Here is a 13,965-nt window from a genome sequence, read left to right as displayed (position 1 = left end):
TTAGGGATCGTCTCATTTCAATACGGGTATTATATCACCTTATCTCATTTTAAGGCGAGGCACCTTAGAATGAAGCTCAAAGAGGATACATTTACTGATTATCCTGAGGATCAATAAGTCCCGATGGCACCCGAAGTGACTTTTGATTACTATCCTGACTCATCACCTTATCCCAATGCTCTTTTACATCATACTATGTTGGTTTGAGTCGTCGATTTACCTAACTTGTTTCTTATGTCATCTATTTGTAGCATCTTTGAGATTGTTCATCTGATTAGTTGTTTATCTTAGTAAGTCGGAGCTTCATTTTAAGACGTAGAAACTTAATCGAGTTAATGTAATCTCTTTTAAGGTAATGAAACTTTTTTTTAGCTTACAATATTGACATTAAAAGTATACATACACTTTATAATTGACGCCAAAGATAGACGTTTGGGGCGTAGTCTCCTTGACATAATCCTAAGAGACGTCTTAGGGAAAAAAACTTATTTAGCAAGGCGGCAAACTGAGGAATCGGCCGAAGTATTTACATGGTAAGAGAGTACGAATGATTCGTTATCATGCGCTTCTCATGTGAGTACGATCTACGGTTACGCATGGCCAATCGAGAGGACTCAGGTCCGATTTGCTAAACTAACATAAAGAACCGGACTGAACTCGAATAATAAAACAATGGAACAAATTAAAATGGCAAAATTAAAAATCTAATTATCTTTATTAAAGTGAGCAAACAACATAATAGACCCAAAGTGGATTTATAATTGAAATCATATTAGCACAGGAAAGTGGATTTATAATTGAAATCATATTAGCAAAGTATATAGAACATGTCAAAGTGGATTTACATACAAATTGAGCTGAAATGGCCTCCCAAGAAAGATGGATTGCATCAACAGTTCAACTCTCCCTTGTAAGTTTGGGAACTCAGCATCAAGAAAGTATGAGCAAATATGATGACTTTGACATAGAACTGATTGATCTACAGAACTATATATGGATTGCTGAGCTTTCTCATATGAAGAATACTGTTTACAGTCTCATGAAACCCGAGAAAAGAACTCAGCTATCATCAGCATCAAAATCTATTGCATCTGAAGCAGTACTCCTTCTTCCCATATTCTTTTACCATCATCATCATTTGAGTTCTCAACAAAGCATGCCATGAAACGATCAAATAACACTGTGAATCATCATGTGCCAGTGTGAAGCTTTGTTGGATTGCCATTGACTTTGTTCTGTTTTAAGTTGACTACGGATGACACACTCGAGTTCTTCAGATGAAGTCATCTACTCTGTGTGCCAATCTGCTGATCTCCACCTTCCAGCACTGACCTTTCCTAGTTAACTTATTCATTGTAAGATCACGCTCAGATCAAACTCGAGGATCCAAAGAAGATGATGGTAGGATGAGAAGGTCTTCGATATATTTAGCTAAATGACTTGCGTAAGCCACCCAGCAACGTTGCATGTGCATATGCATGCATCCGTTCACACACACGTACGCGTCGCCAGGATTGGGGGTGGGGTGCAGAGATCCAATCGTCTCACCACCGTATCTCTTGCTCGGTTTAGTCCAAACCACTGTCAGATCTCCAAGGAGAAGCCTCCTTCTGGGGTTTCCTTCCTTCTCTTGCTTTCTTTGAGATTTCTGTGCCCTGAGAGCTCAGCCGAACCAAGATTTGACGACTTCTCCCCATCGTAAGATTTATCTGCAATCGTTCTGGGAAATGACAACTCAAGAGGAGGAGGTTGGCTTGCAAACGAAGCTCTGGTTTGGGGCATTGTTTGCTTCCGATGCCAAACTTACTGTTCTTGTGATGAGCTCCACCAACCGTATCAGCTGATGCCTTTCGTCTCTGCACGGGGATGGGATTGGGGCTCATGTTAACGTGGGGTTTGACCCTCTCCACCATTTGCAGATATTGATTTCTCGGTTGTGGGGGGTGGCTGCCGCTCCTCGGTGGAATATGGTGTGAGACTGTCGCTGTGTAAAGTTGTGATGTGCATGGAATCCTTAGCCCTGTCGAGTCATATGCTGCTTGTGTTTGGATGGTAGAAAACAAACCAAATGACCAAAACTGAGCAGAGTTATTCCACAAGAGAATGGTCTTTTAATGGATTTTGAGTAGATTTACTGTCGTTGGTGTTGATGGAGATATTACCCACGTAGTTTTCTCGTGCTAATTTTCGGACACGGAAATAGGGCGAGTGAGCAGGGAATAAGCAAATAGAGAAGCAAGCAAAAACCCAAATTGCATGACCAAAGCATGCAGGAGAGAAAAGCCAGTCTTGCTGGCTTTCATTCAAATCCAAACAAGCTGATTGCTGCAGGAGGATACGTAATGGTTTATGAGAATTGGCTGATACTAAGGTGCACAGCATTCCATTGAGTTGCAGGGAAGCTGATGATGCCCATTGTTAACACTGTTAATTGAAAGAAATAGGTTCTTTACATGACTTCACCAAGGAAATCTATTAGCTGTAGCAGCACACTTACATCTTTGTAAATGATCACACAGAATAAAAAATTAGAGATGGAATAGATCATTAGTTACCACCATCATGGGCCTCAACCAGTCATTAGCACATGCTACCAGCTTCACTTGTATCAACAGTATGTTGGGAGCCAACACCTGCAGTACTCAAAGCCATTTAAAATCCTGGAAACAGAAGAAAAAGTTGATGCATCATGTTGTGGAGCTTTCTGCCACTTTAGCCAAAGATTTGTTTGTGATAAAGATGATTACTGGGCAAAATCTATCAAGTTCAATCATTTTGAAGAGAAGCTCATTAGTTACTGTTGATAACTAATTTTTGAAGGTTTAGTGATGAGCTTAGGTCATATAGTTTACTTTCTACAACAGTAGCAACATTAACAGTAGAAGTTGGTTCTTTCCTTTAATTCTTGCTAATCCTTGTCATACTAACAGTAGCATGAATGTTGATGCCTTCTAATCATGATTTAGATGAGTTTCTATGCTCTAAAACAATGTCTAGATGTCAAATAACATGAGAATTAATCTTGGAATAGCTCCAAAAGCACATGTGAATCTCTACATGCACATGGAATTCTGCATAGTGCTGGATTTGTTGGTCAGTAAGTGTATGAGATGCCATAGAGGAAGGTTGACACTGTAAAACTTTTGGTCTGAGTGAACAACCAAAGTATGTGAAGGAGCAAACAGATTACATGTAAAATATCCTATATGAGAAAGAATAAGGGAAATAAATGATACAAGTCATTTTTCCAAAAAATTAAAAAAGGGACACACCCAACATATTTTCTGAAAATTTTGAGTTCTTGATATTCTAAACATAAAACCATCTGAGATTGTCTAGGTACATTGACAGACATCCCAGCCAAGTAGGAGGGGTTACTGCAGCCTTGACTCCACTACAGCACTGGTAGAGTTCTTGCACTGTCCAAAGAACTAGAGCTGAAAACACCACTCAAGCTTCAACTTCTCCAGCTTAAAACAAGGGGAAGTCACATGTGATGCAGGAAAACCTACACACAGACACCATGTGGTGGGATGGCCCAACATGTTGACTTAGCTTCCTTGGATGTGCATCTTAGAGCTGGTTTTTTTCTTCCCAGGCCATGTCATTTCTGCTAGCTGAAGCAGTCTGGTATTGCTCCCACATGGATCAGTTATCATGTAGTACACCAACAACCAAACAGGTGGGGAGTAATTAGTGCATGGTACCATCCATATCACAAAAAGAGATGTCTGATATTAATGTGAGGTTGCTGATCAACTCTTGATGTCTCCTGCCACTCTCTCATTCTCTCTCAGTTGAGATGTCATCTGGAAGAGCATGGGAGATAGATGCACATGCGTCTTGTCTTGGTATTGCCTACCCTCATAAACCACCTACTTGTCCTCTCCTTCCTGTTGTGAAATCTCTTTCTCTCTCTATATATCCTGTTGTGATCCCTCTGCCTTCAGTTTCTGGCAGTATATGCACTGGAAAAATAATTAAGTATGTTAATATCTTTCTGGTATATCCACAATTACATGAGAATGACAGATGGTTCAGTGTCTTTCTTACCAGTGAATCAAACCAACACAGAATGGTTAACTTGCATTTGTCCTCTTCATTTGTTTTAGAAGCTTGCTATTGAATGACTAGATCATTTGGTATTAATCCAAGGGATAGATTCTCATTCCTGTAAACAAAGATACCTCCTGAGCACTTTTGATGCACTAAAAGAAATCCTGCAGATACAACATTGCAGGTACAAGAATTAATATATAATCCAATTGTTATGAACAAGTAGCCATTATTGAAAGAAGATATTCTGGAATATGTGTGTATGTGCATTTGTGATTGATATTTCTCCCATACTGCAGGTATAGATTCTTCCATATATGCACGGAGGATTTGAATGACCGGATAGATTTGTCAGCAAGTTCACAAGCAGTCTTCCATGTATCAAGGGTTGCCCATGTTCATGCCCACTAACCTTGAATAGGCTCCATCAGTGTCTTGAAAGCGAAGCTGGACTTGCCCATCTGTCACAAGTGAATACAGCAAGTGCTGCAGATGAACTTTGCCTTTGCACATCCTTAAATGATGATGATAAAGCTGACCCTTGTCCCTGTTTGGACCTGAAAGGTTCAACCAGATCCTAATATCATGCAGCTAACGTTATATTCATCTTTTGGATAACAAGACATGATGATGACAAGCAAGAACATAACAAAGAGCAGACAGGAACCAGTTGATGTAGTTCAACAAAGGGCAGGGTAAACCTAGTAAATATAAAGCCAACCTTGAAAATTTTGAGCTTATATCTAGTTTTGAGTATTTCAAGATTCTGAAACCAGATTCCATCAATTACCTTTTCTCTAAAGACTCAGAGGTAAATAGACAGCAGACGGAGGAGCAAACTCCTTGTGAAGGCTCTTCTCACCCTTCTCTCCTGGTACTGGTACACTATTGTCATCGAGCCCCAAGATGCTTTGCATGTTCATAATCAACCTTGAGCTCTTTCAAAGGAGTTGGATTAGTCTGTTCCAGAGGAATTTTGAACAGAATGTATCCTAGTTTATGCAAGAGAACCATTCTTAAAAAATTGACATGGATCCGATTGTTAACAGGAAGATTATGCAGAAAAACAATTTGATATGAGGGTTACTATCAAGACTTTGTTACAAGTGTCTTGTGATGAGTAGCATGTCACCACCTCATTCCCAGTGACAGCCTACTCCAGCTTTGTCAAACTATCTACATATACATTTTGCAACATTATATAACATGAGAAGGTGCATTGTTCAACTTCAGGATTATGTAGCTTTGTTCATCTAAGAGTAGGTTGTCCAACAAGAAAAAAAAGTTGGATTGGATATCCTCTTTTAATTCAGATCTGAAATTCATAAGGACTCCTATTTTGGGAATATGATCTTTCTACTAGTAATTTTGTGTATGTAGTAGGAGCTATAAGCTTTTCATTCAGTATCTTAAGAGTCAAAGTGTAATTACTATTCTAGTACCACAAAGATCTCCAGTAAAATTATTCTAACTCTGATAAAAAGGTCAAAGTGGGGTCAGGAAACAGGGCATTCATATCAAAGTAGACTTTAAAATAAAAAAAAAGATAAAATCTTTTAGTTCTATAGCATCCTGAAGACCCTGTTGCATAATGATTATAGTCTGATATGTATACTGACATCATGACATTAGTTATCATACATTATATTCTATCAATAAGCAATATAGTCACTGTTGCATTTTTTTCACAACACACAAAAAATCTATGTAAAATCAGTATGTACCTCCCCCCTCCTTGACCCAAAAGCCAAACACGAAAAAGAAAAGGCACCTCAGAAATAATGAGTATCTTCCCCACTTGGCCATTAAGTTAACCTGGGTGGTCCCAAAATGGGGGCAGATTGACCATTTAGAAGTAAGAATGACAGAGCCCACATGCTCTGATTTCTACTAATAGTTATAGGTCAGCTTACAAATAGTGATCTAGGAAGTTCCAAGGACTACTATCAGTTGTCCTGATAAGCTTTGCATGGTTTAGAAGGCTAACAGTTGTTCCCAAATGCCACAGTGAAATCACCTTTTCATGTCTATTTATACTCGATCCAACTTCCCTAAATCTCATCAACTTTCTCTTGCATGGCTAGGTCATCAACAATAGGAGTTCCCTCAACTTCCCTCAGAAGGAGAACCAGAGGCACAACTCACCATGTTCAACCTTTGGTGACAAGGAAACTTAGGAAGCTCAAGAAGATCATCCCAGGATGCGAAGAAGCTGGGTTAGAAGAACTGCTTCAGAGAACTGCTGAGTATATTTCTTTCCTAGAGCTGCATGTAATTATTCTGGAGAGAATATCAAACCTTCATGGTGCTTCAGGCTATGGCTTGTCTTAAGCCATATCCTGATCCAGGCTTTGATGGTCAAAAATAGAAAGTAAGTATATTTTCTGCTGTAAGTCCTACTAGCATTTCTCATAAGATATTTGGCAAGATTATCTCATTGTATCTCCTCAATTTCCTTGATCATCATAGTTTCTTCCCAGGATCACTTGCAATGATTAAACTCAATCATGCAGCTAAGGAGAAACATTTCAATGGAAGAAAGTTCATTTCCTTTTTTTAAAGGCTCCATATCTTTGAGATGAGGATGATTACTCTGGTTATCTTTTTCTGGATGCTTTTATACTCCTGCACCTAATGTAAATAAAACTCCACCTCAAACCATGATTTAGAGGTGATTGCAATTATCGATTGCAAGGCTTAATCAGTGGGATATGGCCAGCTGATGCATAAGTAGCTCTCTTTTGTCAATCTTAGACTTTGCCCTCCAGCACCAAATTGATAAGAAGAGATAGTGTTACTCTTCTGAATTTTCCTAATTGTTGTCATATGTCTAAGCCTTCAGAGTTAGAACGTTGATGCAAGCAATAAATGTGCTATTATGTTAAACTATTTCCCGATCAACTATAAAAATAATTAGTCTGATTGACAAAGGATGTCTAGCAGATGCAATACAATTTAACACTTGATATTTGTCATAATATCTACATGTGAGGCGGTCAACCAAATCTTGAGCCATATATAGAAAAGCTAAGAATCAACCATCCGGTATTAGAAATGCACGTTTGATTTAACACCTATTGAGACAACTCTTATGTGATAAATGAGACTGAAGCGAAGATGTTGTATGCCAAGAGAAAAGATATGTGCAAGTGTGATCCATCAGATAGACAAGAAACAGTGACACTGTTGGTAAGAATCATCACTTAACAACCTTTCACCTGAAAAAAAAAATTGATCTTAGTCAACTGAACTTACTACATGTGACCTCAGTTCCCTCAGAGTTTGTAGTTGGCAAAAGTTCAAGATTTTCCCCTCTTTTTTCGGTTGAATAATGCAATGCTCATTTGTACATTAACCAGTCTGGTGCCTGTGCAGATCTGGTCTTGCATCAGAGAATTCCACTAATATTGACTAAGATAGCATCACCCTAAATAGCACATCAAGCATAGCCGCTCAGTTAATTGATACGGTTTCAATTCTAGTATGAACAATTGGCTGTCCGTGGGTAAATCGGAAGTTGCTCAATAAAATAATGAACAAAACTCGTTAACTGAATTGTGAATTATTTAAGATAAATTTGAGTTGGAAGGAAGAAAAAAGGCTATCAAACATTTATGTCCCTATCAGTTGCTTAAAAGGCAAAATCATCGAGAAGGTCATTACTAGAAATATATACTTTGGTTTTGGATATTGGAGCATAGTAAAGAAAAATAAATGATGTGATATAAGCACAACATATGCACAAATCATAAGATAATTAGAAAAGAATAACTGAACAATCAACTTATTGAATAAACGACATAAGAATCATGATATGACAAACTGGAATTTATTTAATAATATTTATAGAAAACATATACATAGCATATTATATTAAACTTCGATTCAGATGATAGTTATCAGGAAGCGCATATCCATCCAAGATTAAGGAAAAAAATGAGGACAAAAAAGATCCTCTGAAATTCAAATATTAGAACAATATATGTTCAGATCATGCTGTATTTTACATCTTTCCTCGAAACTAAACAAGTCAGAAAACCATGTCCATCAAGCATGATTTCTGGATTCTGCTGCTTTTGATTGCCATATTTAAGAAGGAGAAGAGAAAGGGAAAGCAGCACAGCATAATTCCATCAACCTCAATCAGAAAGGAGAACCCAAAATTTTGAGTTTCTGTGATTTATGTGGCCAAATGTTTCTTTGTTACAGTCTTCATTCTATAGGCGACAGGGTGTGAATGCATGTGGTGTGCCTTTTGACACAAGGACCTCTCTTCCTGAAGAAAAAGGATTCTCATTGCATCCCTTTCGATGAGTTCATCTTTTTCTCAAGTCCTCCAAATCCCTTTCCCTCTAATGATATCCTAAATTTGCAACATCCTACTACAAATTTGATTCTTCTAGTAGTTCTTAGATTCCTAGGTGAACATGCGAAACCAAGAAAGTAGAACTCCATTCATCAACAAACATCATTTCCCGTCTGCCAAACAAATTGTATCAGGTTGACAAACTGGGGTTCTCGTGATCATCTAAATGAATCCAAACTTTGTTAATCCTCCTCGAACTCATCAAAATGACCAGCAATAAAGTATATATGCATGAAAAATATATTTAGATTGCAGATTTAAAACCTCTTTCCTGCTTGCTATTTGCACTGCAGTAATCCTTCTTGCCACATTGATCTCACAACATAAAGTTCTTCCCATGATAAAACTAGAACATCTAACTAGCAAACATATGAACACCTACTAAAGAGAGATTATTACTCAACAAATTCAAATAAAGGTCGAATTTTTAAAGCACGGACACAGGCCTACCAAGAAAAATATCTGAACGTGCGCTTGGAATCGGCGTGGTTCGCCATCACCTTCGAATCATCCGGCTTCCTTCTAACTCATCCTCTTCTTGGCCCAATCAATCCTCTCTTCATCGTCTTGTCGATCTCCAAAACCCTAATTCATGGGCCATAACTCGGAATGATCTCGCCATCAACCCTACTTTAATTTACATTGTTGGGCCAGACGGCCCAATTTCATCGGTTTGGACGATCACTATCATACCCACACTCATCTGCTAGCGATTGGCTTGCAGACCGAGTTCAATGAGTTACGCCCGACCATAAAATGATGTGATTTGGAATGCAGTTATTCCCACCGAACTCCCATGCTTGAGCTCCATGGCAGCTTTTGCACCATGGAGACAGCCTTACTGCCAAGTGAAAGATGACGACGGTAGGTTTCATGATTGGATGGAGAATATATTTCCTTATCGATGGTACGATCTTTGCCCCCCTCGCCTTGTCATCCACATAAATGCGCATTCAACGATACCATCTTTTTCGATGGGTGGAATGTCAAATCAAACCACTGCTACACGCCGGCGAATAGCAGCGCATCTGCCATCCAACATGAACAGTGACACATAGCGCGATCCCAAAGGATTAAGACAGAATAGATTTCCTTTCTTAACATTATTAGATAATTGGCCCTCGGGGCCTTAATCACATCACAGTAATTTCATCACGACACGAGCTTTGGAGCAAGCAAGCAAGCAAAGCAAGACAAGTATTCGAATCCTTTTTCCCAGTGGAATCACCACCGCAATCTATAGGTACATGCAATGTGGGCAAACGCTTCGGCTGAAGCGACCAAGAAGGCGAGCGTGGGTGTATCAGACGGGCGTGAGGCCGTGCTTGAGCGCAGCTCGCCACACGACGTCGATGCGGTCGACGTCGATGGCGCCGACCTCGTGATGCGTCCAACCTTCCAGTAAGTGCACCACCCCGCCGGCATGGCACGCGTGGACGATCCCTCGCTCCAGTGTGTACTGTTCCCTCGCCGCAACAGCAGCAGTGATTAGTATGATGCTCGGACACTGTGAAGCGATGACGAGAAGCAGGGGACCTTACCTCACACATTCCCAGTCCTTGCACGTCCTGCGGCAGCCTCATGGCGGCCAGTTTGCCGTAGGTGCAGTCCCTCCGGAAGCTGATGATCGGGGGGACGACGAACTGGTGGAAGTGCGTGCCCGGCGGCGCGCACCGCTGCTCCCTCAGAGAGATCCACTTCCCCACGATCCATGTCTGGAGACCCAAGCGAACCAGAGATATCAGTGTGGAGTTTGCAGGCCGCCCGCCAGAGACCGGCATGAGCGAACATTACCTTGCAGTTCTGCCCTGCTTGATACTTGGTGACCTGAACGAGGTACTCCTGGCACTCCACCGGGGCTTCCTTTTGGATCTTTTGGAATCGTTCGGTTGAGAGAGTTAGCATCTGTCAGGAAGAGAGGGGACGATGTTGACGATGGTGCTCGCTTCTTAGCTGTGAACGAAGAAGGAGATGAGCTTACCAAGACACGGACTCTCTTCCGGCACAGGTATAATGCGATGGCTCGACTCAGCTTCGACGTCGCGCCGGTCAAGAAGACCTCGGTGACGTTTAAAGGGATCTCGTTGAGGATGACGGCGGCGGTCAAGGTGTTGCCGTGGACTACTCGAACTCGGAGGTCGGGGTGTTTGTTCACGAACAGTGTCCCTCCGCCATTGAGCGATTCATTCTGCAAGGGAGTCATTAATCATATTCCAACAGTGTTTATACATCAAAAGTAAATCACATTTCTTTGTCGATTTACTAAGGACAAACCCAAACATATGTTCCTCCACATCGGGAATGCTCTCAAGTGGGAACTCTGAATCGGGAATCTGCTCAACATCTAAGTGGGAAGAACAGGAAGTCTACCTTATTTAATGCTGCAAGACTGAGAACCTTGACCCCCAACCTATCGGCTCTCAAGATGGCCTGCTCGATCTGATCATTGATGCCATCCGTAGCAAAGGGGAGGAAGTACTGCAAAGAACAGATGCAACCACTGTTCAGATCGAGGAGACTCCACAGGTGTGTATACCACAAATGAAGCTCACATGGAATCCCCATCTCGGAACCACCCATAGCTGGTGCAGTCGCCCCCTCAAGGTGTAGAAGGAGAGCAAGAACGTCTTGGACGACGCCCACATGATGAGCATGGTCACGAACGCACCTGGCCACAACAAAAGCATTTGGGGTTTGGTGCAGAACGGGAGGGCGCTGCAGCTGCGGAAGACGAACGGCACATGCAACGACGACATGACGTCCACCACATGCGCCAGGAAGACGAAGTCAGGCACCTGCTCGTTCTTTCCTGCATGCATCATCTCGATGAGCTCACTTCACTCGGTAAAAATCTGAACTGCGTCAGTAACTTTGACATCCGTACGGGTTTACATGTCTTAGAACATGAAGTCTGCTCGGCAGACATAATAATAGTCCATTGGAAGGACCAAAATAGTTGAAGGTGACAATTACCAGTACACATAATGAAAACTTCTAACAAGATAATTAGATGTCTTGGATCTGAGTTAGGTTCAGTGTCGAAAATATTTGGACCTGTCACTGTCAACAATGATGAAGACATGGAAATGATGGACCCCAAAACCAAGAAAATACCCACAGCTTAACAATCAGTAAATAAATGCAGGAAGCAAGAACAAGATGAGCTACAATTTGGTAATTATCAGTGGTGTGACATCTCTCCATTTGTAGGTGATCTATTATGGATGTCCTTCAACTAACCTGCTTAAATTATAATACGTGGATTAGCTCTGATATCTGAGTTCTTTTTCTTATAGATGTTACAGGTCTGAATCTGGCTTTGATGTTGTCTTCTACCTCTCACAGATGCCAAAATTAGCTACAATATGTGAAAGCATGCCTGAGCTTATGACCTTTTGTGGCTCCCATGACTTGGTCATCCAATGTTCCACCCAGTAGATACAAATAAACAATATGCGAAAGCATACCTGAGCTTATCTCCTTCTGCAGCTCCCATGACTTGTCATCCAATGTCCCACCCAGTAGATCGAAGAGAGGCATGAAAAGGCAGAAGTTGGATTTCTTTTCCATGCGATGGAGGCTATGGTACCTGCACATGTAAAACCATTATGTGCCCATCCTTTTAACCTAAGCAGTATTAAAGCAAACTAGAGGAAGAGCTGCCATTAATGCATTATAAGATAGCAAACAGCATCCCGATTTCCATGAATGTACGTCCAACAACCTAACAAGATTAGAAAGAAGCCTTAATACTATCACTAGAGGGGTAGACTTGAATGCAGCCCAACAAAATGATAACAAGGAAGAAGATATAAATGCAATAATGGCATACCAAACCCAGCTAAGAACTTGAAGCCACAGCTAAAGCTTGTCCTACCATAATATATGTCCATATCATCGAGGCATTTAAGAGAGAAAGCCGAGTGGTTCGGTCACTTGGATAACCGTGTGGCAGAGCATGATCACTCACGTTGGCGTGTAAATGAGGTGTCTCAACAAAGGCAGAGACTGGAATAATCCATGCGGGAAGATCTCGACGTTGCTGTGCCCCATGCACCTTAGGAAATCAAACAGCAACACATAGCCATATATGAGCCCAGCAGAGCCACGTCCAACCAAGCAGGCTCCGAGAAGAGGGACTCCCATGACCACACACAGGATGAGGTGCTCCAAAGGCGTGGCAAATCCAGCTGAAAACAGAACAGATCATCAGCTTGTAATTCATCGTGCATGGATTGTCCGAAAAGCGAGAAGAGATGCGTGCTGTGTTACCTGTGAAGGACTGAGGCACCTGAGAAGAGTGATGCAGAGAATGATAGTTCTGGAAGAGCTGGGGCCTGTGAAGAACCCTGTGCAAGCAGTAGAACACCGGCTCTGAGAACACCACATGGAGGAGGAGAGCTGTAAGGAGTCCCATCAGGTCCCACCGAGGGAGGCTCTGCAGAGATGGAAAGATGAGACAAGCCAGGGCTCCAATCATACACTGCAGTATCAGGAAGTTGTCCCTGTAAACAAAGCTCAGTTCGTCAGGCAGCCATCCAGTATAACTCGACAGTGGCTGCATGTCACGAATCTGCCATCCGAGCGTACCAGTGCCACTCCTGGTCGATTTGCTTGAAGTCAACGCCATCCTTGAAGATCCGGCGCCGACGGACGAGGAAGAGCATGTTGCCGAAGGAGTACCAGAGCTGGTACATGAGCCCCCTGAGTGCAAACAGTATCATAAGATGGAGGCACCATCGCCCTTCCTTGCTTTCCTCCTCCCATGGCCTCGAGCTGATCACCTTGGCTATAATTGGACCATAAAGAAGATACTGCACTGACATCAAAAATGATGTAAAGAACACACAAATAAACATATATTTATATTTATATATATATGTATATGTATGTATATATATATATATATATATATATATATAGAGAGAGAGAGAGAGAGAGAGAGAGAGAGAGAGAGAGAGGACAGAAATTAGAGGAATGGGTTCAGAGAAAAGCCATGCCTTGTAGGCACCCAGATTCTGCCAAGGCCAGGAAGACAAGGGAGCACCCATTTCTCTTCTTTGAACTCAGAAGAGAAAGGGAGCTCGCTAAACACAGTGCTTGCTATTCCTTTCTGCTGTCGATCACCTTGTCTTGTGGGGGTGAGGAGTTAAATCCTCTCGTTATATAATGTTCTTTCAGTAGCTTTGGAGGAGGAAGACCCCACTGAGATATTGAATTAATGTAGGTAACCAACTATGCCTATGGGAAGCCTTATTTGACTCTCGCACACAGGTATGCTAAGGGTAAGCTATCAAAGAGCCGTAAGATCTCTCTCCACCACAATCTCTGGGCATTAGCACAGGCCTCATTCCATGGCTGCTCCTAGAGTCTTCCCTCTGTCACTAACTCCTTGTGGTTATAACTCGCAATCAATACATAAAACCTTCCCCCAGACCATATTCCCATTCAACAAGCAAAACTTCAATTGAATTACCCACCTTCTTCCACCATCATGATCAACGACTTCAATTAAATTCACCTCTGATGCCACGGGGAAAAGA

The 13,965-nt window shown here is 41.6% G+C and overlaps 1 protein-coding gene and 2 long non-coding RNA genes across 4 annotated transcripts; 1 reads left to right on the top strand and 2 right to left on the bottom strand.

Annotated features, from left to right (window-relative positions):
* Positions 1 to 3,278: 3,278 nt before the first annotated feature.
* Positions 3,279 to 9,205, bottom strand: LOC135623339 (uncharacterized). Of its 2 annotated transcripts, none has more exons than XR_010491347.1 (5): positions 8,687 to 9,205; positions 4,847 to 5,048; positions 4,469 to 4,613; positions 4,054 to 4,220; positions 3,279 to 3,968 (listed from the first exon to the last, which is right to left on the bottom strand). It is a non-coding gene; the product is annotated as an uncharacterized LOC135623339 (long non-coding RNA). The 2 variants fall into 2 exon arrangements; XR_010491346.1 differs by having other exon boundaries at positions 8,873 to 9,202.
* LOC135623340 (uncharacterized) lies at positions 6,021 to 6,614 on the top strand. Its single transcript, XR_010491348.1, has 2 exons — positions 6,021 to 6,427; positions 6,537 to 6,614. It is a non-coding gene; the product is annotated as an uncharacterized LOC135623340 (long non-coding RNA).
* A 290-nt stretch (positions 9,206 to 9,495) lies between the features above and the next one.
* On the bottom strand, positions 9,496 to 13,580 carry LOC103997861 (very-long-chain aldehyde decarbonylase GL1-1). The gene is made up of 11 exons (XM_009419187.3): positions 13,423 to 13,580; positions 13,013 to 13,236; positions 12,695 to 12,927; positions 12,393 to 12,612; positions 11,890 to 12,011; positions 10,975 to 11,231; positions 10,793 to 10,900; positions 10,404 to 10,610; positions 10,217 to 10,327; positions 9,964 to 10,137; positions 9,496 to 9,881 (listed from the first exon to the last, which is right to left on the bottom strand). The coding sequence occupies exons 1-11, from the start codon at positions 13,471 to 13,473 to the stop codon at positions 9,726 to 9,728; spliced, it is 1,863 nt and encodes a 620-aa protein (XP_009417462.2). The 5' UTR covers positions 13,474 to 13,580; the 3' UTR covers positions 9,496 to 9,725.
* Positions 13,581 to 13,965: the final 385 nt, after the last annotated feature.

Source organism: Musa acuminata, chromosome BXJ2-9 (genome assembly GCF_036884655.1).
Source record: "Musa acuminata AAA Group cultivar baxijiao chromosome BXJ2-9, Cavendish_Baxijiao_AAA, whole genome shotgun sequence".
Lineage (NCBI taxonomy): Eukaryota > Viridiplantae > Streptophyta > Magnoliopsida > Zingiberales > Musaceae > Musa > Musa acuminata.
This window is presented reverse-complemented; position numbering and strand designations above follow the sequence as displayed.